Source organism: Leptodactylus fuscus, chromosome 8, assembly GCF_031893055.1.
Source record: "Leptodactylus fuscus isolate aLepFus1 chromosome 8, aLepFus1.hap2, whole genome shotgun sequence".
Taxonomy (NCBI): Eukaryota; Metazoa; Chordata; class Amphibia; order Anura; family Leptodactylidae; genus Leptodactylus; species Leptodactylus fuscus.
Window position 1 is genome coordinate 46,953,766 of NC_134272.1, and position 25,253 is coordinate 46,979,018.

Sequence of the window (25,253 nt, forward strand, 5' to 3'; positions counted from 1 at the left end):
TGCTTCTTTTCCTGGAAATCTATAAATAAACTGATAACTGGGTGTTACCCATTCCTTGACTCTGTCTTATCCCTATACAATCTAGCAGTGTTAGTCTGACACTTTACAATCAGACCTATGTAAGGACATCTAATTGAAAGTTTACAGAGGAACACCAAAGAATCACTGCTCCAGAATTATTATTTTCTGGGGAATACAAGTATTCACTTAGGCTAGGTCCTCATCATCACAGAGTCTGCCGAGAGTTTCATGAAGTCTCACCATCTTTTGGTTCTCCCTGATGAGAATTCTTCTTCAAAGGTGGAAGCTTGGATCACCAAATGTACATAGTTTGAGTGGAGATCAGGAAAACGATGGCAATTGTTGTTTTCGTCCATTTTAAAGTAGTGTAACCAACATATATCCATGCCATATGCAGGTGCCTTTCTGTACGCTTGCATATGTATAGAATTTGCAACAAGTAAAACACTGCACACTGCTTTATTTTTATAGTATTCTATATTGAAATTCTTGGTTAACGGTACAACATTTCCTGGAAGTCTCATATGTAATGTGAACTAAACCCTGCAAAACATAGGTTGTCTAGTCAGTATTACCTGTTACATATTGTACATTTGCTTAGTTTAAATGTGAAGAACTCCAGTACTGTTTAAACAGAACTCCGTTAGCTTTAGTATAATCCTGAGTTTTCAATGGGAAATGCTTCTGGTTACATTTTGTATATAGGATAGAGAATATATAGTTCCAGTGAAGTACACACTTGGGAGGAGTGTATGCTTTACATGTAATCCTCTGAGTCTATGCAGACCTGACGACATGTAAAGCATTGTTACTACTAAGTTTTATAGCACTTGTAAGATGTCACATGTATGGTAAAGAGAGAAGTAAATGACATTAAAGATCCAGGAAATATATGATTTACCTATTAGCAGAGTTAACCATGCTGTGCTATCTGAAGGACACGTGACAGGTAAGCAGGCACTGAGAAGATCCATAAATTGTGCAGTATAAACACTCGGACAGGGACGCTGTAAGCTGCTCGGCGTGGGGTATATTGCCTGTACACCAAAAGAGTGAACATCCCCACATCCTTCTGTTGGCATACCTTCTGCTTCCTCATGTACCGTGTAAAATATAATGCTTTTTATCTGACATCCTTTTCTAGGTGACGACCTACCTGAACTGGTTAGTAAGGATGTCATCAGAGCTGGAGACTAATATTGTGGCAGTGGAGCGAGTAAAAGAATATGCAGATCTGGAGCAGGAGGTAAAGTGCACACTTCCAGATTCCTTTATGATGTGTTACCTTATCAGTCCAGATAACTTAGGCAGGGTTCACACTACTATTGAATTCCATTATGAAGGTGTCCATTTAAAAAAAATAAATAAATAAATCGACACCTATCATAACAGACATTAACGGACACTGATGTTAGTGTGTCCATGTTTTTAACTGAGCCATTTAATGGATCAATTAAACAGACACACTAGCATCATTCGTGTCAGTTAGTGTTTGTTTTTTTATTGCACATGCTCAGAAAAGAGAAACAAAAAACACAAGACACAAAATAACGGATTAGTTACTGTCCGTCATAAGTCCATTGCCAGTAGACGTGAATGTGGAAAAAAAAACAAAAAAAAAAAACGGACACTTGCTTTCCATTTTTTCTAATGGACAGAAAAGTCCTGCAAGTAGGTTTTTTTTGTTCGCTGGAAAAAAAGGACTTCTGATGGATGGGGTGTAAATGGACACTAACGGACACAAGATAAAATCCCAATGAAATGAATGTAAATGTTAATGGATTTCTAACGGTTCAGCTAGTGTATGCTGCTAACATCTTGTAACGGACAATAGCTATGGACACTGTTGACTGTCACCAACGGTAGTGTGAACGCCTCCTTACATGTCCTGTCTGCTGTTTGTTTACTTATGAATTAAAATGAAAATAAGTTTATCATCTACTTAGTTAATATGCAATGCATTCACAGTTTACTTTTTGGCTTATTTTCTGGAAGTTCTTGGTATACCGTATATACTACGTGCTGAAAAAGCCGCCTCGGCTTATACTCGGGTTATTACAGTAATTCAGCAAGATCATATTTACAGACCTGGCATACAGACACCGGGGTGGGTGCCAGGCTGCAGCATTGCCGCGATGCTGTTCATTTCAAACTGCAGAAGTACTTAGGGTACTTTTGCTAGCAGGCCCGGAACGCAGACAAAGTAAAGTTGCGGGTATTTCTTTCTATTTGTAGAGCACCAACATATTCCACAGTGGTTTACAAACATCGCTGCCCCATACAGGGCTCACAATAGAAATTCCCTACAAGTGTATAGTTGCGTTAGTTGATGTGCCTTACTATTATGCTATGCAGATAGTTACCTGTATTGCTTGTACTAGTTCACTAGCTGGTCAGCTATGCTTGGAATGATGTTGCTGAAAGAATGTAAGCTCTACAAAAAAAACCAAAAAAACAAAGCGATCCAAGTTGTAAGTAGACCCTGAGTGTTTAGTTTGACCTTGGTCATAGGCTTTTAGATGGAGCTTTCATGTTATAACTTCATGGTCACAGTCACTGTTCGTTATCATGGTTATTTTGGTGCATGACTTTGTAAAATACTCATAGGAAGTCATATATAATTTTATTTTTTATTTTTTTGATTTATCAACTATGTGAACTTTAACCCCTTAAGGCCATTTTTCAATTTCGAATTTTCGTTTCTCTCCACACGTTTCAAGGGCCATAACTTGTTCAGTTTTCAGTTCCCAGAGTCACATAACGGCTTATTGTTTGTGGGACAAATTGTACTGTGTAATGGCACCATTCAATATGCTGTGCTGGGAAGCTGGAAAAAAAAATTCAGAATGTGGTGCAATTGGGGATAAAATGCATTTGCCCCAATTTCATATGAGTTTAGTTTGTAATGTTTTAATATCTTTTTTAAGAAAATGAAAAACTTTGCAAAATTGAAAAAAAAATTGTGTCTCCAAATTGTGACACTTGTAACTTTTTCATACTTACATGTATGGAGCTGGGTACGGCGTCTTTTTATGTGGGCATGATGACTTTTTTTATTGATACCATTTGGGGAAAGATCTGATGGTTTGGTCACTTTTTATTAAATTTTTTTAGGAAGTAAAGTGTTGAAGAAAACCCCGCTATTTTGAATTTTTTTCGCCGCTACGCCGTTTGCAGTATGGGATAAATGTTTTAAATAATTCAATAGTTTTGGCATTTTGGAGCACAGGCATACCTAATGTGTTTGTTTACTTTCTTTACTTTTTATATCTGATCTAGGGAAAGGGGGGGTGATTTGAACTTTTTTTTTTTTTTTTTTTTTAATATATACTTCTAAAAACTTTTTTTTCTTATTTTACATTTATGATCAGACTCCCTAGGAATCTTGAAAACTAGGGGGTCTGATCGCTCATATTATTCACTGCAATACTACTGTATTGTAGTGAATAGCAAAATGCCATCAGTTCTATCAGACACTGCCTCTGGCATCGTGCAATAGAGCTAAAGCAATGACAAGCGTGGGAGACTTCAATAGGCTCTCGGCTGTCATAGCAACCAATCGCTGCCCTCAGGGGACGTTCAGGAGGGCGGCGATCGGTGAAAAATGGCGGCGCCCGTGCCGCCTGCACAATTTAGATGCCGCAGTCCAGTTTGACAGCGGCATCTAAATGGTTAACATCCGTGATCAGTGCGAACACCGACTGCTGGTGTTAGCAGCGGGTGCTGGCTGTATTATACAGCCGGCATCCACCCTGAGCTCTCTCCATACATCTCCATGTGACTCAGGACGTAGTATTATATGGACTAGGGAAAAGACTCTTGTAAATAGTGTGAAACCAGGTTGGATCATAAAGGAATGTATGAATTTGTGATGGCATTGGTTGCCTTATTCATTATAGTGTACTTGCATATTGATTAGAGATGAGCGAACACTAAAATGTTCGAGGTTCGAAATTCGATTCGAACAGCCGATCAATGTTCGTGTGTTCGAACGGGTTTCGAACCCCATTATAGTCTATGGGGAACAGATACTCGTTAAGGGGGAAACCCAAATCCATGTCTGGAGGGTCACCAAGTCCACTATGACACCCCAGGAAATGATGCCAACACCTCTGGAATGACACTGGGACAGCAGGGGAAGCATGTCTGGGGGCATCTAACACACCAAAGACCTTCTATTACCCCAACATCACAGCCTAACAACTACACACTTTACACACTCAATACCACCTCTCTGACAGTAGGAAAACACCTTGAAACATGTGTATTTGGCACTTGCAGTGAGGAGAGCTTGTCACCAGCAGTGAATTTGGCCCTTGTAGTAAGTTGAGGTTGGCACCAACATTTGTTTTGAAAATCAGGGTGGATTGAGCCTCTAACCAGCAGAGTTTGGGCAAATTCATGGTGGAGGGAGCCTCTAAAAACCCCAGTTTGGACCAATTCATGGTGGAGGGAGCCTCTAAAAACCCCAGTTTGGACCAATTCATGGTGGAGGGAGCCTCTAAAAACCCCAGTTTGGACCAATTCATGGTGGAGGGAGCCTCTAAAAACCCCAGTTTGGACCAATTCATGATGGAGGGAGCCTCTAAACAGCCCAGTTTGGGCAAATTCATGGTGGAGGGAGCCTCTAAAAACCCCAGTTTGGACCAATTCATGATGGAGGGAGCCTCTAAACAGCCCAGTTTGGGCAAATTCATGGTGGAGGGAGCCTCTAAAAACCCCAGTTTGGACCAATTCATGGTGGAGGGAGCCTCTAAACAGCCCAGTTTGGGCAAATTCATGGTGGAGGGAGCCTCTAACCAGCCCAGTTTGGACCAATTCATGGTGGAGGGAGCCTCTAAAAACCCCAGTTTGGACCAATTCATGATGGAGGGAGCCTCTAACCAGCCCAGTTTGGACCAATTCATGGTGGAGAGAGCCTCTAAAAACCCCAGTTTGGACCAATTCATGATGGAGGGAGCCTCTAACCAGCCCAGTTTGGACCAATTCATGGTGGAGAGAGCCTCTAAAAACCCCAGTTTGGACCAATTCATGGTGGAGGGAGCCTCTAACCAGCAGAGTTGTGGGAAAGCAGGGTGGAGGGAGCCTCTAACCAGCAGAGTTGGTGGAAATCAGGGTGGAGGGAGCCTCTAACCAGCAGAGTTGTGGGAAAGCAGGGTGGAGGGAGCCTCTAACCAGCAGAGTTGTGGGAAAGCAGGGTGGAGGGAGCCTCTAACCAGCAGAGTTGTGGGAAAGCAGGGTGGAGGGAGCCTCTAACCAGCAGAGTTGGTGGAAATCAGGGTGGAGGGAGCCTCTAACCAGCAGAGTTGGGGGAAATCAGGGTGGAGGGAGCCTAGTATTAGCAGAATTGTGCAACGCTTATGGTGGATGAGTATGAGGATGCGGAGGAATTGGAGAGGTTGAGTACAGACATGGAGTTTCATGTTGGGGTGCTTTACACAGGTGGGCACAAAAATGAAGGCTCTATCCAGTGGTGGTTCATTTTTATCAAAGTGAGCCGGTCGGCACTCTCAGCTGACAGACGGGTGCGCTTGTCAGTGATGATGCCACCGGCTGCACTGAACACCCTCTCAGGACGCTGGCGGCAGGACAGGACAGCACCTCCAAGGCATATAGGGCAAGTTCAAGCCACAGGTCCAACTTCGACACCCAATACGTGTAGGGCGCAGAGGGGTCGGAAAGGTATTCCCGCAACATGCGCCTATACTTCTCACGCCTGGTGACACTAGGACCCTCCGTGGCGGCACTTTGGCGAGGGGGTGCCATCAAGGTGTCCCAGACCTTAGACAGTGTGCCCCTCGTTTGTGTGGACCGGTGAGAACTTGGTTGCCTACTGGAGGAACTGCCCTCCCTGCCGCCAACGTCACATGCTGGAAACATCTCCATCATATTCTGCACCAATTGCCTGTGGCAAGCATTGATGCGATTGGCCCTCCCCTCTACCGGAATAAAAGACGAGATGTTGTTTTTATACCGGGGGTCAAGGATAGCAAAGATCCAGTACTGGTTGTCCTCCATGATTTTGACAATACGCTTGTCGGTTGTAAAGCACCCCAACATGAACTCAGCCATGTCTGCCACAGTGTTAGTTGGCATGACTCCTCTGGCCCCACCGGAAAGTTCAATCTCCATTTCCTCCTCATCCTCCATGTCTACCCATCCGCGCTGCAACAATGGGACGATTCGAAGTTGCCCGGAAGCCTCCTGTATCACCATCACATCATCGGACAACTCTTCTTCCTCCTCCTCCTCCTCCATTAAACGCAGTGAAGCGGACAGATGTGTGGACCTACTCTCCAGCTGTGACGGATCGGATGCTATCCCTAACTCCTCTGTGTGATCTGAGTTATCCCTGATGTCAATCAGGGATTCTCTCAGAACACGCAAGAGCGGGATTGTAAGGCTCACCATCGCATCCTCAGAGCTCACCCTCCTTGTGGACTCCTCAAAGACCCGTAGGATGTCACAAAGGTCTCTCATCCATGGCCACTCATGGATGTGAAACTGAGGCAGCTGACTTTGTGGCACCCTAGGGTTTTGTAGCTGGTATTCCATCAAAAGTCTCTGCTGCTCAACCACTCTATTCAACATCTGAAACGTTGAGTTCCAGCGTGTGGGGACGTCGCACAAAAGCCGGTGTTGTGGCACATGCAGGTGTTGTGGCACATGCAGGTGTTGCTGGAGAGATTTTAAGCTAGCAGCGGCTACTGTCGACTTGCGAAAGTGGGCGCACATGCGCCGCACTTTCACCAGTAGCTCTGGAACATTGGGGTAGCTCTTTAGGAAACGTTGCACCACTAGGTTGAAGACGTGGGCCAGGCATGGAACATGTTGGAGTCCGGCAAGCTCCAGAGCTGCTACCAGGTTCCGGCCGTTATCACAAACGACCATGCCTGGGCCCAGGTGCAGTGGCTCAAACCATATTGCCGTCTCATCGAGGAGGGCATCCCTCACCTCGGAGGCAGTGTGCTGTCTGTCCCCCAAGCTGATCAGCTTCAGCACAGCCTGCTGACGTCTACCAACGCCAGTGCTGCAACGTTTCCAACTCGTAGCTGGGGTCAATCTAACAGCGGAGGCGGTGGCGGAGGAGGAGGCGGTGGCGGAGGAGGAGGCGGTGGCGGAGGAGGAGGCGGTAGAGGAGGAGGGGGGTGTTCTTCTCGTGTCCCTGCCAGGAATGTTAGGCGGGGAGACGAGGTACACCGGGCCAGTTTGGGAAGCAGTCCCAGCCTCAACTACATTCACCCAGTGTGCCGTCAGTGAAATGTAGCGTCCCTGTCCGCGTGCACTTGTCCACGCGTCGGTGGTCAAGTGGACCTTTGTGCAAAGCGCGGAACTAAGGGCCCGCCTGATGTTGAGTGACACGTGCTGGTGCAAGGCGGGGACGGCACACCGGGAGAAGTAGTGACGGCTAGGGACGGCATAGCGAGGTGCCGCAGTTGCCATCAGGTCCAGGAAGGCGGGAGTTTCAACAAGCCGGAACGCCAACATCTCCTGGGCAGCAGTTTAGCGATGTTGGCGTTCAAGGCTTGCGCGTGTGGGTGGTTAGCAGTGTATTTCTGCCGCCGCTCCAATGTCTGAGAGATGGTGGGTTGTTGTAAAGAAGCGCCTGATGGTGCCTTTGTTGGTGCAGGAGAAGGAGATAAGACAGGAACAGGGGAGGATGAGGGAGAAGTCAACAAAGTGGCGGAGGCAGATGAAGTGGTGTCCTGGCTCGTCCTCTGGAGTGCATCGCCAGCACAGTCAGCAGTGGCAGAGGCAGTGGCAGTGGCGTGAACGGCAGACGGCCTTTGTCCTGCCGTTGCTGCCTGCCACTGATTCCAGTGCTTGGATTCCAAATGACGGCGCATTGAAGTGGTGGACAGGTTGCTCTTCTCAGAGCCCCTAATCAATTTCGAGAGGCAAATTGTGCAGACAACACTATATCTGTCCTCGGCGCATTCCTTGAAAAAACTCCACACCTTCGAGAAACGTGCCCTCGAGGTGGGAGTTTTTCGGGGCTGGGTACGAACTGGAACATCTTGGGAGATTCCGGGTGTGGCCTGGCTTCGCCTAAGCTGCTGACCTCTGCCTCTGCCTCTAGCTACCCTTTTTGGTGCTGCACCTGCCTCAACATCCACACTACTTTCCCCGCTTGACATCCCCCCTGTCCAGGTCGGGTCAGTGTCCTCATCATCCATCACTTCCTCTTCCAACTCCTGTCTCATCTCCTCCTCCCGCACAATGTGCCGGTCAACTGGATGCCCTGACGGCAACTGCGTCACATCATCGTCGATGAGGGTGGGTTGCTGGTCATCCACCACCAAATCGAACGGAGATGGAGGAGACTCTAGTGTTTGAGCATCTGGACACAGATGCTCCTCTGTTAGGTTCGTGGAATCGTGACGTGGAGAGGCAGGTTGAGGGACAATGAAAGGAGCGGAGAACAGCTCTGGGGAGCAGGGACAGTTGGGGTTATTGTTCTGTGAAGCTTGGGAATTTTGGGAGGAAGGAGGACAAGACTGTTGGGTAATAGGAGGAGAGGAGGCAGAGTCTGACTGGCTGCTGGACAATGTGCTGTAAGCGTTCTCTGACAGCCATTGCAAGACCTGTTCCTGGTTCTCGGGCCTACTAAGGTTTGTACCCTGCAGTTTAGTTAATGTGGCAAGCAACCCTGGCACTGTGGAGTGGCGCAATGCTTGCTGCCCCACAGGAGTAGGCACGGGACGCCCTGTGGCTTCACTGCTACCTTGCTCCCCAGAACCATTCCCCCGACCTCGCCCACGGCCTCGTCCACGTCCCTTTCCGGGAGCCTTGCGCATTTTGAATTCCCAGTTAGAAATTGGCACTATATACCAGTAGCAAAAATTGTGGGTGCACGTAACCCCAATATATTCTTTGAATTCCCAGTCAGACAATGGCACTATATACCAGTAGCAAGAAATGAGGGTATTTATAACCCCAATATATTCTTTGAATTACCAGTCAGAAACTGGCACTATATGGCAGTAGCAAGAAATGAGGGTATTTGTAACCCCAATATATTCTTTGAATTCCCAGTCAGGCAATGGCACTATATACCAGTAGCAAGAAATGAGGGTATTTGTAACCCCAATATATTCTTTGAATTCCCAGTCAGACAATGGCACTATATACCAGTAGCAAAAATTGTGGGTGCACGTAACCCCAATATATTCTTTGAATTACCAGTCAGAAACTGGCACTATATGGCAGTAGCAAGAAATGAGGGTATTTGTAACCCCAATATATTCTTTGAATTCCCAGTCAGGCAATGGCACTATATACCAGTAGCAAGAAATGAGGGTATTTGTAACCCCAATATATTCTTTGAATTCCCAGTCAGACAATGGCACTATATACCAGTAGCAAGAAATGAGGGTATTTATAACCCCAATATATTCTTTGAATTCCCAGTCAGACAATGGCACTATATACCAGTAGCAAGAAATGAGGGTATTTATAACCCCAATATATTCTTTGAATTACCAGTCAGAAACTGGCACTATATGGCAGTAGCAAGAAATGAGGGTATTTGTAACCCCAATATATTCTTTGAATTCCCAGTCAGACAATGGCACTATATACCAGTAGCAAGAAATGAGGGTATTTATAACCCCAATATATTCTTTGAATTACCAGTCAGAAACTGGCACTATATGGCAGTAGCAAGAAATGAGGGTATTTGTAACCCCAATATATTCTTTGAATTCCCAGTCAGGCAATGGCACTATATACCAGTAGCAAGAAATGAGGGTATTTGTAACCCCAATATATTCTTTGAATTCCCAGTCAGACAATGGCACTATATACCAGTAGCAAGAAATGAGGGTATTTATAACCCCAATATATTCTTTGAATTCCCAGTCAGACAATGGCACTATATACCAGTAGCAAGAAATGAGAGTATTTATAACCCCAATATATTCTTTGAATTACCAGTCAGAAACTGGCACTATATGGCAGTAGCAAGAAATGAGGGTATTTGTAACCCCAATATATTCTTTGAATTCCCAGTCAGACAATGGCACTATATACCAGTAGCAAGAAATGAGGGTATTTATAACCCCAATATATTCTTTGAATTCCCAGTCAGACAATGGCACTATATACCAGTAGCAAGAAATGAGGGTATTTATAACCCCAATATATTCTTTGAATTCCCAGTCAGACAATGGCACTATATAGCAGTAGCAAAAATTGTGGGTGCACGTAACCCCAATATATTCTTTGAATTACCAGTCAGAAACTGGCACTATATGGCAGTAGCAAGAAATGAGGGTATTTGTAACCCCAATATATTCTTTGAATTCCCAGTCAGACAATGGCACTATATACCAGTAGCAAGAAATGAGGGTATTTATAACCCCAATATATTCTTTGAATTCCCAGTCAGACAATGGCACTATATACCAGTAGCAAGAAATGAGGGTATTTATAACCCCAATATATTCTTTGAATTACCAGTCAGAAACTGGCACTATATGGCAGTAGCAAGAAATGAGGGTATTTGTAACCCCAATATATTCTTTGAATTCCCAGTCAGACAATGGCACTATATACCAGTAGCAAGAAATGAGGGTATTTATAACCCCAATATATTCTTTGAATTCCCAGTCAGACAATGGCACTATATACCAGTAGCAAAAATTGTGGGTGCACGTAACCCCAATATATTCTTTGAATTCCCAGTCAGACAATGGCACTATATGGCAGTAGCAAAAATAGTGGGTGTATATAGCCCCAATTCTATTGCTAGGGGACCTGCAGTGTATTTCTGGGGTGAAGGTGGGGGGGCACACCGTTGGAACAGGTATCGGGGGTATATATCGGGTATACGGGAATACACTGTCAGTGTATTCCATTCAGGATCCTGGGAAAGCTGGGTTGCGGCGATTGAGCCCGTCAGTGCCACGTTACACTGAGAAGCTTCTCCCTGGAATTGAAGTTATATGTAAGCCCAATATATTCTTTGAATTCCCAGTGAGACAATGGCACTATATGGCAGTAGCAAAAATAGTGGGTGTATATAGCCCCAATTCTATTGCTAGGGGACTTGCAGGGTATTTCTGGGGTGAAGGTGGGGGGGCACACCGTTGGAACGGGTATCGGGGGTATATATCGGGTATACGGGAATACACTGACAGTGTATTCCATTCAGGATCCTGGGAAAGCTGGGTTGCGGCGATTGAGCCCGTCAGTGCCACGTTACACTGACAAGCTTCTCCCTGGAATTTAGCTCTTATAAGAGCTGTTGGTTGTCTTCTCCTTCCTATCCTAGCCTGTCCCTGCCTACCCAGAATCTAAGCCCTAGCTAACTGGACGGAAACCTCCGTCCCCGGTGAATTGCAAGCTCAGAATGACGCGAACCTGGGCGGCGCTGTTCTTTTAAATTAGAGGTCACATGTTTTCGGCAGCCATTGGGTTTTGCCTACTTTTTTCAACGTCACCGGTGTCGTAGTTCCTGTCCCACCTACCCTGCGCTGTTATTGGAGCAAAAAAGGCGCCAGGGAAGGTGGGAGGGGAATCGAGTAATGGCGCACTTTACCACGCGGTGTTCGATTCGAACATGCCGAACAGCCTAATATCCGATCGAACATGAGTTCGATAGAACACTGTTCGCTCATCTCTAATATTGATCTGTTTGTCATTTCTTTTAGGCACCTTGGACTCTGCAGCAGACATCGCCAGAAAGCAACTGGCCCCATGAAGGAAAAATAGAGTTCAAAAGTTTCTGCTTACGTTACAGAGAAGATTTAGACCTGGCCTTAAAAAATATTAGTGTTGCTGTGCAGGGCGGAGAAAAAGTAAGTGGAGGCTAGGTTCACACTACCATTATTTAATGTCCGTTGTTCTAATCCATCACGAAAGATGCAAATAGAGCCCCCTCCATCTGGTGTCTGTTTGCATTCAACCCAATATAAAATAAATAAATGATGGAAATTTACTTTTCTGATGGAAGGAACTCTTGCATGCCGGAATGTTTTCTTCCAATACAAATGTAAACAAACATGATGAAAAAGTGTCCTGTACATATACATACCTGTGATCATCAGTCCACTGATAAGTGAGACACTGCTGCAAAAAGAAACTACTAGAGAACAGGAAGTATAAGCTGATAATTTGGCTTAGTGGCTGATGTGAATACTGCAGGTTTTCTAGAATTCTTTTTTAAATATAGATCATAACAATGAATTTTAATAAATCCTTAGGAAAAATGCCTAAAATATGTTAAACATTAAAACTTGATTTAAAGAATAGGTAATTTGTTTGTGACTCATTCCCTGTAAAAGCATAGTTTTGGTTCCAAATGGTCACATACAATTTCAGCAAACTTTAACTTAAAGAGGATCTTTCATGGATTTGGGCACAGGCAGTTCTATATACTGCTGGAAAGCAGACAGTGCACTAAATTCAGCGCACTGTCGGCTTTCCCAATCTTTGCCCCCGGGTGAAGAGCTATCGGTGCCGGGACCGTAGCGCTTTAGTGTCAGAAGGGCGTTCCTGATAGTCTCGTCAGGAGCGTCCTACTCCACAGGAGCGCTTATAGCGCTGTCCAGTGTGAGCGGGGAGGAACGCCCCCTCCCCTCCTGATAATACTCGTCTATGGACGAGCACTCTGAGCAGAGGGAGGGGGTGTTCCTCCCCGCTCACACTGTACAGCGCAATAGGCGCTGCTGGGCAGGAGGACAATCTCGACAGACTGTCAGGAACGCCCTTCTGACCATTAAGAACTACGATAGCGGTACTGATAGCTCTTTACCCAGGGCACAGATCGTGAAAGCCAACAGTGCGCTGAATTCAGTATATATTCAGTATATAGAACTGCCTGTGCCCCAAACCCTCTTTAATCCTTATCAGTTTACATGTGTAGTTTTTTTATCACACAAACTACAAAAGTAGAATGTCCAGCAGCACCATTTTTCCCTTCAAAATGATGTGACATTATGGCAAATCCCTCTAGACTCTCTTAGTCTGTGTGGTCTGTCACGCAGTGAATTCTGCACAGTTGTGTTTGCGTTTGACAGAGACGAGGCACAAATCTGAATAGAGCCAAAGTCTGCCATATGATATGTATTATATTCCCTAGCTGCATTTATACTGAGAAATGGGGGGGTGGGGTGGAAACCATGTAAGTTGACAACATACATACCGTATTTTACGGACTATAAGCCGCATTGCCCATGAGCGCCTTATAGTCCGTCTCGGTTCATATATAAGGCGCACCGGACTATAAGCCGCAGTCCGGTGCGCATTATATGTTGTTGAAAGCGGCGGCAGGCAGACTTTGCCAGCGGCCGCTTAACCCCCCGCGTGCCAGCCGCTTCTATTGGAAGCGCTCGGCAGGCGAGGAGGGGCTCTATCAGCAAAATCATGCTGATAGAGCCCAACCGTAAACGTTAGATTAAACTACCCCCCCTCCCCCCCCCCCCGTTTTAAAATTAAAAGCCTGAAACAGAATGTGAAACTTACCGAACGGTGCAGGGTGGGCGGGCATTCAGGCCTCCTCTTCCTCCGATGTTCCGTCCTCCTCCGGCGCTCGCAAGCTGATAATGGCCAGGGCACATGCGCAGTAGCCGTAGTAGAAGCATTATGATATTGCGCATGCGCCCCGGCCATTATCAGCGAGCGCCAGAGGAGAAGGACGGAACATCGGAGGAAGAGGAGGCCTGAATGCCCGCCCGCCCGCCCTGCACCGCTGGGTAAGTGTCACGTTCTGTTTCAGGCCGGCGTGACAGCAGGGCTGCCGGACACTTCCCATTCATTTCTATGGGAGCCGGCATGCGAGCGCTCCCCATAGAAATGAATGGACTGCTTTTTTCCATTCATTTCTATAGGGAGCGCTCGCATGCCGGCTACCATAGAAATGAATGGGAAGTGTCTGTCCATTCATTTCTATTGGGAGCGCTCGCATGCCGGCTCCCATAGAAATGAATAGGAAGTGTCCGGCAGCCCTGCTGTAACGCCGGCGTGTACGGCTGTGATACACGCCGGCGTTCCATAGTGTGAATGCACCCTTACGGTGCCTTTTATGTATGTATGGAAGCGGCACGCAGTCTTTGCCGCCGCTTCCATCCATATATAAGCCGCACCGGACTATAAGCCGCACTTACGATTTCCTCAGAAATCGTAGGTTTTTATGTGCGCCTTATAGTCCGGAAAATACGGTAGTCTTTGTAGAGTAGACCTTTCTTTATTAGATACATTGTAGTTCAGATAAATGTTTTAATTTTTTTCCTCCACAGTTTAGATGTAGAAGAACAATGTGATATGGTTTACCATTTAATCCAGTATAAGAGAATTACTTTTCTTGTCTGATCCTTTTTATAGATTGGGATTGTTGGCAGAACTGGTGCTGGGAAGTCTTCGCTTACACTTGGACTGTTCCGTATCAATGAGGCCGCCTCTGGAGAGATCATTATAGATGGCATCAATATAGCAAAGATTGGACTTCATGATCTCAGATTTAAGATTACTATCATTCCACAGGTACCTTTGTGCTTTGAGTATTGTGCTATGTAAAGCACAAGCACTTTTCCTTTCACTAATGTTTTTTTCAGTATCACAGATTCTTCTCATAGTCCCTTCCTTCCACTGTTTTCCAAATATAAAATTCTAATTAGAGACATCAGAAACCTGGTAGAGGCCGGCCATTAACATTGTAGAAAAATGACAAGAATCACAAAAGTGCAATACTATTCATGTACAATGGTTTAGATTAAAGCTGGGCATATTAATTGGGCTCTATTCACGAGACAAGGGGACATCCTCTACGTTTAGAAGAAAATGGGTTTTCCCCATAGTCATAGGCGAGGATTCTTTACAGTAAGACATTGAGTGATGAGACTATGGAACTCACTGCCACATGTGGTGGAGATGACACACAACTTGTAAAACTTCACAACATGCCTGGATGGTTTTCTCAATAGAAATAATATTGCCAGTTATGGGAACTGGAATTTTTGGGCTAGAAAGCTGACCAGCGACTTGGAACAATTGCCATGTTTGAAATTGGGAAACGTCTGATAGGGCAGTTGGTGTCCGCCTCATGGGATTTTTTTTTTTTTTTTGCCTTCTGGGTCAGCTTTTTAGGGTTATAGGGTTGGCCTGTATTGACTTGTTTCTTTATCCAACCCTATCTATGGAAAAAATCTCTCAAAATATATACCGTACAGTACAAAAGTTTGGACACACCTCATTCAAAGAGTTTTCTGTATTTTCATGACTATAAAAATTGTAGATTCACACTGAAGGCATCAAAACTATGAATAACACGTGGAATTATAAACTTAACAAAAGAAAAGTGTGAAACAACTAAAAATATGTCTTATATTCTAGGTTCTTCAAAGTAGCCACCTTTTGCTTTGATTACTGCTTTGTACACTCTTGGCATTCTCTTGATGAGCTTCAAGAGGTAGCCACCGGAAATGGTCTTCCAACAGTCTTTAAGGAGTTCCCAGAGATGCTCAGCACTTGTTGGCCCTTTTGCCTTCACTCTGCGGTCCAGCTCACCCCAAACCATCTCGATTGGGTTCAGGTCTGGTGACTGTGGAGGCCAGGTCATCTGGCGTAGCACCCCATCACTTCCTTCTTGGTCAAATAGCCCTTACACAGCTTGCAGGTGTGTTTGGGGGTCATTGTCCTGTTGAAAAATAAATGATGGTGCAACTAAACACAAACTGGATGGAATAGCATGCCGCTGCAAGATGCTGTGGTAGCCGTGCTGGTTCAGTATGCTTTCAATTTTGAATAAATCCCCAACAGCGTCACCAGCAAAACCCCCCACACCATCACACCTCCTCCTCCTCCAGGCTTCACATCGCACAAAGACACAGTGGTTAGAACCAAAGATCTCAAATTTGGACTCATCAGACAAAAGCACAGATTTCCACTGGTCTAATGTCCTTTCCTTGTTTTCTTTAGCATAAACCAGTCTCTTCTGCTTGTTGCCTGTCCTTAGCAGTGGTTTTCTAGCAGCTATTTTACCATGAAGTCCTGCTGCTGCACAAAGTCTCTTAACAGTTGTTGTAGAGATGTGTCTGCTGCTAGAACTCTGTGTGGCATTGACCTGGTCTGTAATCTGAGCTGCTGTTAACCTGCGATTTCTGAGGCTGGTGACTCGGATGAACTTATCCTTCACAGCAGAGGTGACTCTTGGTCTTCCTTTCCTGGGGTGGTCCTCATGTGAGCCAGTTTCTTTGTAGCGCTTGATGGTTTTTGAAACTGCACTTGGGGACACTTTCAAAGTTTTCCCAATTTTTCAGACTGACTGACCTTCATTTCTTAAAGTAATGATGGCCACTTGTTTTTTTTTACTTAGTTGCTTTTTTTCTTGCCAAAATACAAATTCTAACAGTCTATTCAGTAGGACTATAAGCTGTGTATCCCCCTGACTTCTGCACAACACAACTGATGGTCCCAACCCTATTTAAAAGGCAAGAAATCCCACTTATTAAACCTGACAGGACACACCTGTGAAGCGAAAACAGTTTCCAGTGACTACCTCTTGAAGCTCATCAAGAGAATGCCAAGAGTGTGCAAAGCAGTAATCAAAGCAAAAGGTGGCTACTCTGAAGATCCTAGAATATAAGACAGATTTTCAGTTGTTTCACACTTTTTTGGCAAGTCTATAATTCCACATGTGAGAATTCATAGTTTTGATGCCTTCAGTGTGAATCTGCAATTTTCATAGTCATGAAAATACAGAAAACTCTTTGCGAAGGTGTCCAAACTTTTGGTCTGTACTGTACCTACATGAACGCACATACGTGTGTGTGTGTGTGTGTGTGTGTGTGTGTGTGTGTGTGTATATACTATATATACAATACAATGACGCCACACAATTTTTTGTTTTTACAGGATCCAGTCTTGTTTTCAGGATCCCTGAGAATGAACCTTGACCCTTTTGAGAAGTATTCGGATGAGGAGATATGGACATCCCTGGAACTTGCACATCTTAAGAATTTTGTTTCAGGTCTTCCCGATAAGCTTAACCATGAGTGTGCTGAGGGAGGTGAAAATCTCAGGTAAGAAGGGTTCTCAAGGGGGGGGAAAAAAAAAAAATCTTTTATTTGTAAAGATCACTGTCACTTATTTGTAGGTTTGTAACTGGCTCACACTTCAATCTACATACCATAATAAACAATTGGACCTGATCAAAGAGGGGAAGGGTCTCCTTCGATTTATGCTGTAGTTATTCTTGACCTTAGGAATCAAAGGGTTAAACAGAGGTTCCCCGAAAACCAACTCTCTGAGCAGAGACTTGGCAGGAGAGTGTCACAAAACACCTGTGCAGGACTATAGCACCAAAAAATACAGCAGATTACAGCCCTGTAACTTAAAAAGCACATTGACAAAGCCATCTAAGATTACTCCAGTACATATTAACATGGCTCCACTATTTTATTTTTTCCCCCACCTACAGCATTGGCCAGCGTCAGCTGGTGTGCCTGGCAAGGGCACTGCTTCGTAAGACAAAAATTCTGGTGCTAGATGAAGCCACTGCAGCCGTGGACCTGGAGACTGATGGACTCATTCAGTCAACCATCAGAAAAGAATTTGAAGATTGTACTGTAATAACTATCGCTCATAGACTGAACACGATCATGGACTATACAAGGTATGGCAGATGGAAAGAAAATATAATAGTACTTGGATATGCGTGTGCATTCTCATTACTCATCTGTTGGTAAATAATTGAATTCCATATAATATGGCAATACTTGGGCATCTTTTCTTACAACTTGTATCATTAGAGGCATGGAGTCCCGTTTTTTGGGAAAATATCCATGTATAGGACCGTAGTACCTGGGCTCTATAGGAGTCACTACATGATAGTCAGTTACTGTTAACTTACTAATGCATTTCTAGAAGGAATATCTCAGGAAAGGAACACTTCTAGGAAATGATGCTCTAGAATTGGGAATACAAGTATTTCCTATAAAAAGACTTGTTGGGAGAGGTGGCAGATTCTCTTTAAAGCCCCGCTCTGGTGATTTATTTATTTATTATTCTTCAGGCATACTAATGTGTATTGAATGGCCTTATACAATCTGCATCTACTAACCTGTATAAAAGATGCCGTCAGCGACCAGTGAGTGTCCGCTCATTAGTCATCTGATCGGCGATGTACATTCCTAGGAGCATTTGTTGCCGATAGTAGCCCTAAATACCGGCCCATCTAATAGGACCTCTTGTAGCCATAGTAAAAACTGCAGGATTGTAGGATTTTTTTTCTTTGATGCATAGATATTGACATGGAAGATTTAATTTAAAAAAAAAAAAAAATCTCCAAAAATTATTTAAAAACTTTTAATATACAAACTTGTTTGGTTTACAAAAAAATAGGTTATTTTCTAAAGACACATTCCCTTTAACGAGGTGTATGTCAATGTAATTTTTGCTTAAACCAATCACATCTAAGGTTATGTTCTCACAGTTTTTCTGCTGGCTGAAAAAATCTGCTCCAGGAATTTGGAAACTTTTTTTTTTTTTTTTTTGTTTTTGATGGACCTGGAAAATGCACTGATGCGCCAAAAACTACATTGCATTTCAAGGTGGTATCCGCCTGCAGATATGTTGTCACTTTTTTTTCTTTTTTTTTTTCTCTACCTGAAAAAATGAGCTAGAGGAAAAATTCTTTTACTGACTCCCATTGAAAAGAATGGGAGTTTTTTGAGGAAGATTCCACCTCAAAATCCTCTAGCAAAAAACTCGCCCTAAGCTTTCACAAGATGCGGTTTTCAGGGTGGGGTGGGGGATAATGGTTTTGGTTGCTGTCAATTTTTATCGAGATTTTCAAATACAAAAAATATCTGATCAGAAAAGCTTTCCTATAGCAATACTCTGCACTCATTCTGTTATTTTAATAGGTTTTGGGGATTCTCTCTATGTTACTTATCATGTGGAGCTCCTGAGTCTTGTACACTCCTGTAGTTCTATCATTATTGTGCACAGCTCTTTACACTATATATAAACTTGAATGGGACTGAGCTGAAGGTAGAGTCTAGAAATGTACGGTGCTATAACTAGTAGAAGATGAAGTCTCCACATTTGCTCTTCGATCCGCTGATTGTTGGGCGTGTTAGTTGAACCTCCAACGGATCTGGCCTATCCTAACCCTTTACATTCTAATCTCCACAACTGTAGTAAGATGGCATGATGCATGTTGTACTGAATAGATGTTTCTGTTTTCATCCAAGGGTGATGGTTCTTGACAGAGGCCAAATAGTGGAGTTTGACTCTCCAAGCAACCTTCTTCAGAAAAAGGGGATTTTCTACAACATGGCCAAAGATTCCGGATTGGTTTGATCATGAATGGACGTACGTTAGTGCATCGATATCTTGAAGATGTTCTCCTGACAAGACTTGTTATGCTTGACTGTTACTCATCCACAGTTTCCACCAATTATTCGCAAAGAAGATTGTAGACACGGAATGCGTTTTCTTTCCTAAATTAATTATATATGTTTTTTTTTCCTTTTTGACTGGATTTTTATAGCTCCTTCATATAGTCCTGGCCATCTAAACTTGGCTACTTCATAAACTCCTACTATATACTAGGTGTATGTTCTCTGCTAGTAAAGTCATGGCATGCAGTAGTCGGGACTATTAGGTTATTCTAGGTGAAATTATTAAGTTAACACAAAGCCAAATGTGTCTGCTTGATCCCATCTCGGTGGTTAGAGGCAGTACACCGTTTTTGCTGGCCAAGCCTATTCGTAGTCACCCTGACTGCTTCAATTCTACCACTTTCTTCCATTTCTGCCTAATCCTGGCTTTCAAATTATTTTGCGGCTAAAATAAAAGTACTAAATTTAAGGTGGGGGGGGAGACAGAGCAATCCTAAAGGGGTGGCTTTGTAAACTGCATAATGATGTTGTTATAGCAGCACCGAAACTGCCCTTAAAGGTAAGTTATAACAGGGCTTTAAAGGGGTTGTCCCACTATAAGAACAACTTACCACCTATCCACAGGATAGATGACATGTCTGGTCACTGGGACCCCCACCAATGACAAGAACAAGTGTCTCATGTGTCCTATTTAAATGGAGCGATGGCTTTGCATAAGATATTAAAGTGCTGACTTTGATGTATCTCTGTGGGATCAACACTGACAGATAGCAGAGCTACATCATGCATTGGGAAGATAAGGCTGCTGTTCTTGTGATCAACAGGGGACCCACAGCACTCACACACTGACTGACAGCTGATCAGTGGCCATTATGGGACATCCTCTTTAAAGGGATTCTGCAGAGAGCTTGTAAACACTTACTTTTTCCAAGACTTTTAGGAGGCGAACTCAAGGGTTATGGCATGTGAACAAGCACCTGGCCTCAGTCACTCCACCTCCTCCCATCTGTCCTGTGTTCACAGTTAAATTACCTTTATTAGTTCTGCCAGTAATAGTATGGTTCTGATCATGTGATGACCTGGGCTCAGTACCAGCCTGGAACCCTTGGGTTCGTTGCATACAAATCCCTGGAAGAAGTTAGTAGTAGTAGTAGATTCCCTTGAGAAAAGTTCACCTTTATATAGGTTTAGTCTACTTTTAATTCTTTTTGTAAATGCACAGCACTTCTTGGTTTGTACTGATCCTGACAAACTGTCTGTATTGTTGCCCTTACTGGAAACAATCTTGTGTCCAGACAACTTCCCTAACAAAGTTTGCTCAGCTGTAAACGATGGGAGTTTTACCTGGTGTTGGGGATGAGCGCCTGTACTACAGTCACTAAGGGTTTGAGCTTTGCAGACAGCTGAACTGTGATTGCAGCTCTGGGCAAATGACAAATTCTAGTCAGTACTTGGCAAGTAATGCAATGTATTTACTCTGCTTAATACAGATTTATATTATCTATAAGAAACTCAAAGGTATGAAAAATGGCCATGATTCTCAGTAGGGTGAGTACTAGGTGAGGCTCATATTCTCTTCTATATGCCAGGCCCTTAATGTAGGTTCCACTCTCATCTGTTAATGCCAGTGGCAGAGTATTGCGCACACCTGATGCTTCTCGTGTGCGATCCTTCGGTAACCATTTCAGGTTCTCAGTGAAGAATTCTGCAATGCCTTTCACGCCAAGTCTCAGGAACAGAAATTTGAATGAATAATTTGTGTACGACTGTTTTCATGTTTTATTTCTTTCACACTGCTATAAAATATCTATATATTTTACTTCAGGAGCAAGTATAAAAAGAATTATTTTTGTTGAATGGTAAAAGCCAAGCTTTTCTATTTAGTAATTCTATAAAAAAAAATTAAGGCCAATATTTTGTGCTTGGATTTTTCAAGCGCTGTTAGAAATGGTTTCTGAAAATATTCTATTGGATGTGTTTTCTTTCTATATTGTCCTGTACCATTGGTACATAGACACAGTGCTGGTAGTCATTCATGGAAACCTTAGCTTCTAGGCTGGAGTCCGTGATATGACTGCTTCCACTGTGAATCTGACGCACTTACTATTAGTCCTGCCAGCTATGGCTTTTTTTTTGTTAAATATAATTCTAAGAGCCCTTTTGTCTATTCTCCTTGCATATTCTGTTTGTCTCCCTTTCTGTAAACCTATATTATATATGTCTAAGTTATGTTTGACTTTGTAATTTAAAGCATTTGGCTCTCCAGCGCCTCCATATTTAAGTTATTCCCTTTTTAGTCAGTTGACTCTAATACACTAGTAATTTTTGTGCCATGCTGATTTTCCAATTTCTACCAATGTGTGTGGGTGAAAATTGAGTGTGTGTAGCACTGGACATTCCCGGCAGCATCCTGTCAAACCAGAAAGGTGTGGGTTATTTTCTCTTTAAAACTGACACTTGGAGGTTCTTCCCTTTTTTTGCTACCAAGTAGCATTGCACTTTTATACTGCAATATAAATATATATATTTATCTATATTTTCAAAAGTACAGTATTTCAAGACACCAGCATATACTCTGTACTATATAGAGCACTTTTTGGTTTACTAATCAGTAGATATGACAGCTTGATTCTTGAATAACAAAAGGGACTTTGTTGCAACTTGTATGTAGCAAGCTCTTATGGTGTACCTGCTGCATACGCACATGGGAGACAGCCATTTTGTCAACTGAACCAATCTTTATGAGCATTAAGACATGAAAAGGGGTGTGTGGGGGGGGGGTTACTACTCAATTGACTATTATAATTTAGCAGTCAGAGTTAAAGAACCAGGCTTTGATCCCTGTTTTCATGGGTGTGTTTTCCAGGATTAGTATATTGATGGCCTGTCATTGGTATCAGATAAGTGGTGGTGGTCTGGCTAGCAGGAATTCCAATAGGCTGTAAGAGGGCACATCACTTGAACAAGTGCTCTTCATTGTTGACCTCAATCCATTTTCTTGTATGGTGAGTACTTTTGCACCAGAGCAGTGTATTGCATCTCTGTGTTATACATCTGAATGAGACAAAGCTGGAGTACCCTGTATTTACAGCATACAGACAGACAGAGGTAAACATTGGGGAGGCCAGTGCACTATCCACAACCCCTTATATACAACTGATTGGTAGGGGGTCGGAGCATTGACTCCCCTGACAATCTAATATTGATAGACTATCCTAACAATAGGCCATCAGTATTCATTCCCAAAAAAAACCTCTTTGGGGTATTCTGAACTTATCCCCCTATATGATAACTTGCCGATTGCTATGGGTCTGACCAATCGGTGTAAAGGGGAAGTTTAGTCCCTTGTTCTGAATGCAGCAGTGGCAGGGTTGGCACATGTACCACACCATTTTTTCCAATACAAGTGCTGGAGATACTTGGGGAAATGTTTTTGGTGTAGTTTTAACAGCTAGAGCCAGGGGTAAATTCAGAAGTAATGGAAAATCTAAAGGAATGACTTCTATCCTCCCCCCCCCCAAAAAAAAAAAAATATCTGACCTTTCATTAAAAAAAAAACTTTATCTGTGATCTTTACACACTAGGCAGGTAAAGTCCTGAGCTGTGTCGTGTTTCAGTATTGGTCCAGCTTACAATTTGGCTTCTGTTCTTATGTGTAGGCCACAAGTATGCCTGAGGTGACACAAGTGTATGTAAACTATCTGTTCTGAACAAGGTTCAAGTCCTCTGTATAAGGGTGCATGCTGATGTAGCAGTGGCTGAAACCCTGCCTGCATGCGGCAACCAGTGATCGCAGGAGTATATCGCAGAACACTGTGATCATGTAAGTATGCCCCCTTACTAGAGTTGGAGCTTCTTATGGCAAATATAAGCTAAATAAATTCTGAGCCAGGTATTCAAAAGGCAAACAAAATGCAAGAATTCACATACACATGGTGATATAGCTCAACTCCTCTGCTAATACTGACTAGTATCGCTGTAACATGACTTCTATTAATACGCAGTCTATTTATATGCCCTTCTGACATGCACAGCCTTGGAGCCGCTCATTGTAGATCCCCAGCAGGAATTCATTGCTTGGGAAGTAAATGCCCTTTATTTACTTCCCTATGAAGAAAGTCCTTGAAGAATAAATAGGATATGTTTCTGTCTTTGCCTCTCTGAAGTTGATCTGGTTTGTCACTTAGCAGATTGTGAGGTGTTCTGTATTGTAGCCTATTAAACATGTTTCCAATGTGGAGGTTCACAAGGTTATTATAAGGATATTTCCGCATAAATCATTTACTCAGGCCGGACTCGAACTCGTGTTGGTATTTCTGTGGTAGACTTTGCTGCAGGATCTGCTTAAAATCGGCAGTGAGAAAATTTCTGACAGTGTTATACTGAAACTGGCGAAGTGAAAAAGAGGACTTTTCTCTCCGCCAGTTTTAGTATAAAACTGTTGGAAATCCAGTGGACTCCATTATAATCTATGAGGTCCAAAGGTTTCCACATGTAAGTGCTTTTTAGGCGGACAGAGCCTCTGTCTTTTGGGTCTCTTTTTGGACCCAAACAACAGAAAGCTTAACACTAGTGTGAACCTACCATACATCATACTCTTACAGTATCATAAAAACTAATTCCCTGTAGTTACCACTGGAGCTGTAGGCAAACCTATATATTGCTGTAGCAGTCAGTAGACACTGGATATGCAGTATGGAAACTGGAGAAATCTTTCCATCAGATAATAGAGTGTAATACAATTCCCTATAAACTTATGATCTTGGGGATATCGAAATTAGAGTGACACCTCATTGCTCCAGAGACCTCATTTATTCACATATTGACAGAACTGGCAAGGTCACCTGGATGGGATTGAGCTGCGGTGCGCTGTAACACTTGGAACAGTCACTTCTAAAATCCAGAGCTGTGCTTGGTAAGCAAGGAAGGGTATCACAGCTGCCTCTTCATACTGTGGATAGATCAGTACGGGTCCATATATACCATGGTAACGGGTAGGAGATCAGTGAGTGAGACCCTAATGAATTAGCCGAATGGTTGAGCTTCATTCACCTTGTGATCAGACCTGAGCTGCCTAGATTGCCATTTGCCAAAGCATTTGTGGAGCGCTCCTGGACTATACCTTGACCTTGTTCTGCATTTTCCATACACTTTTGGCAAGTTCATTGCTTGTAAAAAAAAATAAAATAAAAAAATAAAATAATGCTTTAATAAGGAAAAAAATGACATGGTGCTATTTAATATTGCATCAGCAGGCAATTCATTGAATGTTGGCTGTGTCTGGCCATTAGCACAGGCTCGGCATACTCATGACAACACTCCGTATGTAGCCGTCTTACTCTTATGTAACTACAACTTGCAGCATTTCCTGACGGCCTCTTTACAGATACTCAAAGGCTGCCAGGAAGTTATATAAGGCTTTTATACATGCTACAAATTGCCATACATCAGATCTATTATAGTCGCTCTTGCTCAATAGGTCAAACGTGGCAGAATGTTTCTACCAGGCCAGTGGTTTTTCAGCTGTGGCATCCATTTTAAGTTTTGACATGAAGATGGCATATATTACCTCGGTTAGAGACAAATCTATTCTTAGGTTACAACTATTTATTTTTTGGTAAGTTATAATCTTTCATTTTACAGAATGCTATTCTTTTGCAAATGTTTTTGTAACATTTACTATTTCTAAAGAACTTATTACTGAGAAGCGTTGTTCTGCTTGTCTTTATATGTGTATTCTTGAGATTACAATGTGTGTTTTGTTGTAAGAACATGCTGTGAATTGGCTTGGAGACAAATACATGTACTTTTTGATATAGATTTGAGCGTTGGTTTATTTTTTTTCTACTTAAAGCGGTGTGTATATTATGGAGGGCAGTTGTGGCT

General features: G+C 43.2%; 1 protein-coding gene across 3 annotated transcripts in view; it reads left to right on the forward strand.

Annotated features, from left to right (window-relative positions):
* The window catches only part of LOC142217309 (multidrug resistance-associated protein 1-like), an 89,664-nt gene extending 64,479 nt beyond the window's left edge, over window positions 1-25,185 (forward strand). For 2 of the 3 annotated variants that reach the window (XM_075285504.1, XM_075285505.1), the window contains 6 exons: window positions 1,166-1,267; window positions 11,676-11,822; window positions 14,347-14,505; window positions 16,876-17,042; window positions 17,441-17,635; window positions 19,218-25,185. In XM_075285504.1, coding sequence (XP_075141605.1) covers window positions 1,166-1,267; window positions 11,676-11,822; window positions 14,347-14,505; window positions 16,876-17,042; window positions 17,441-17,635; window positions 19,218-19,326 — 879 coding nt within the window. In that variant the 3' untranslated portion in view covers window positions 19,327-25,185. The remainder of the gene's footprint in view (window positions 1-1,165; window positions 1,268-11,675; window positions 11,823-14,346; window positions 14,506-16,875; window positions 17,043-17,440; window positions 17,636-19,217) is intronic. The other variant, XR_012717379.1, reaches the window with a different exon arrangement.
* The last annotated feature ends 68 nt before the right edge of the window (window positions 25,186-25,253 follow it).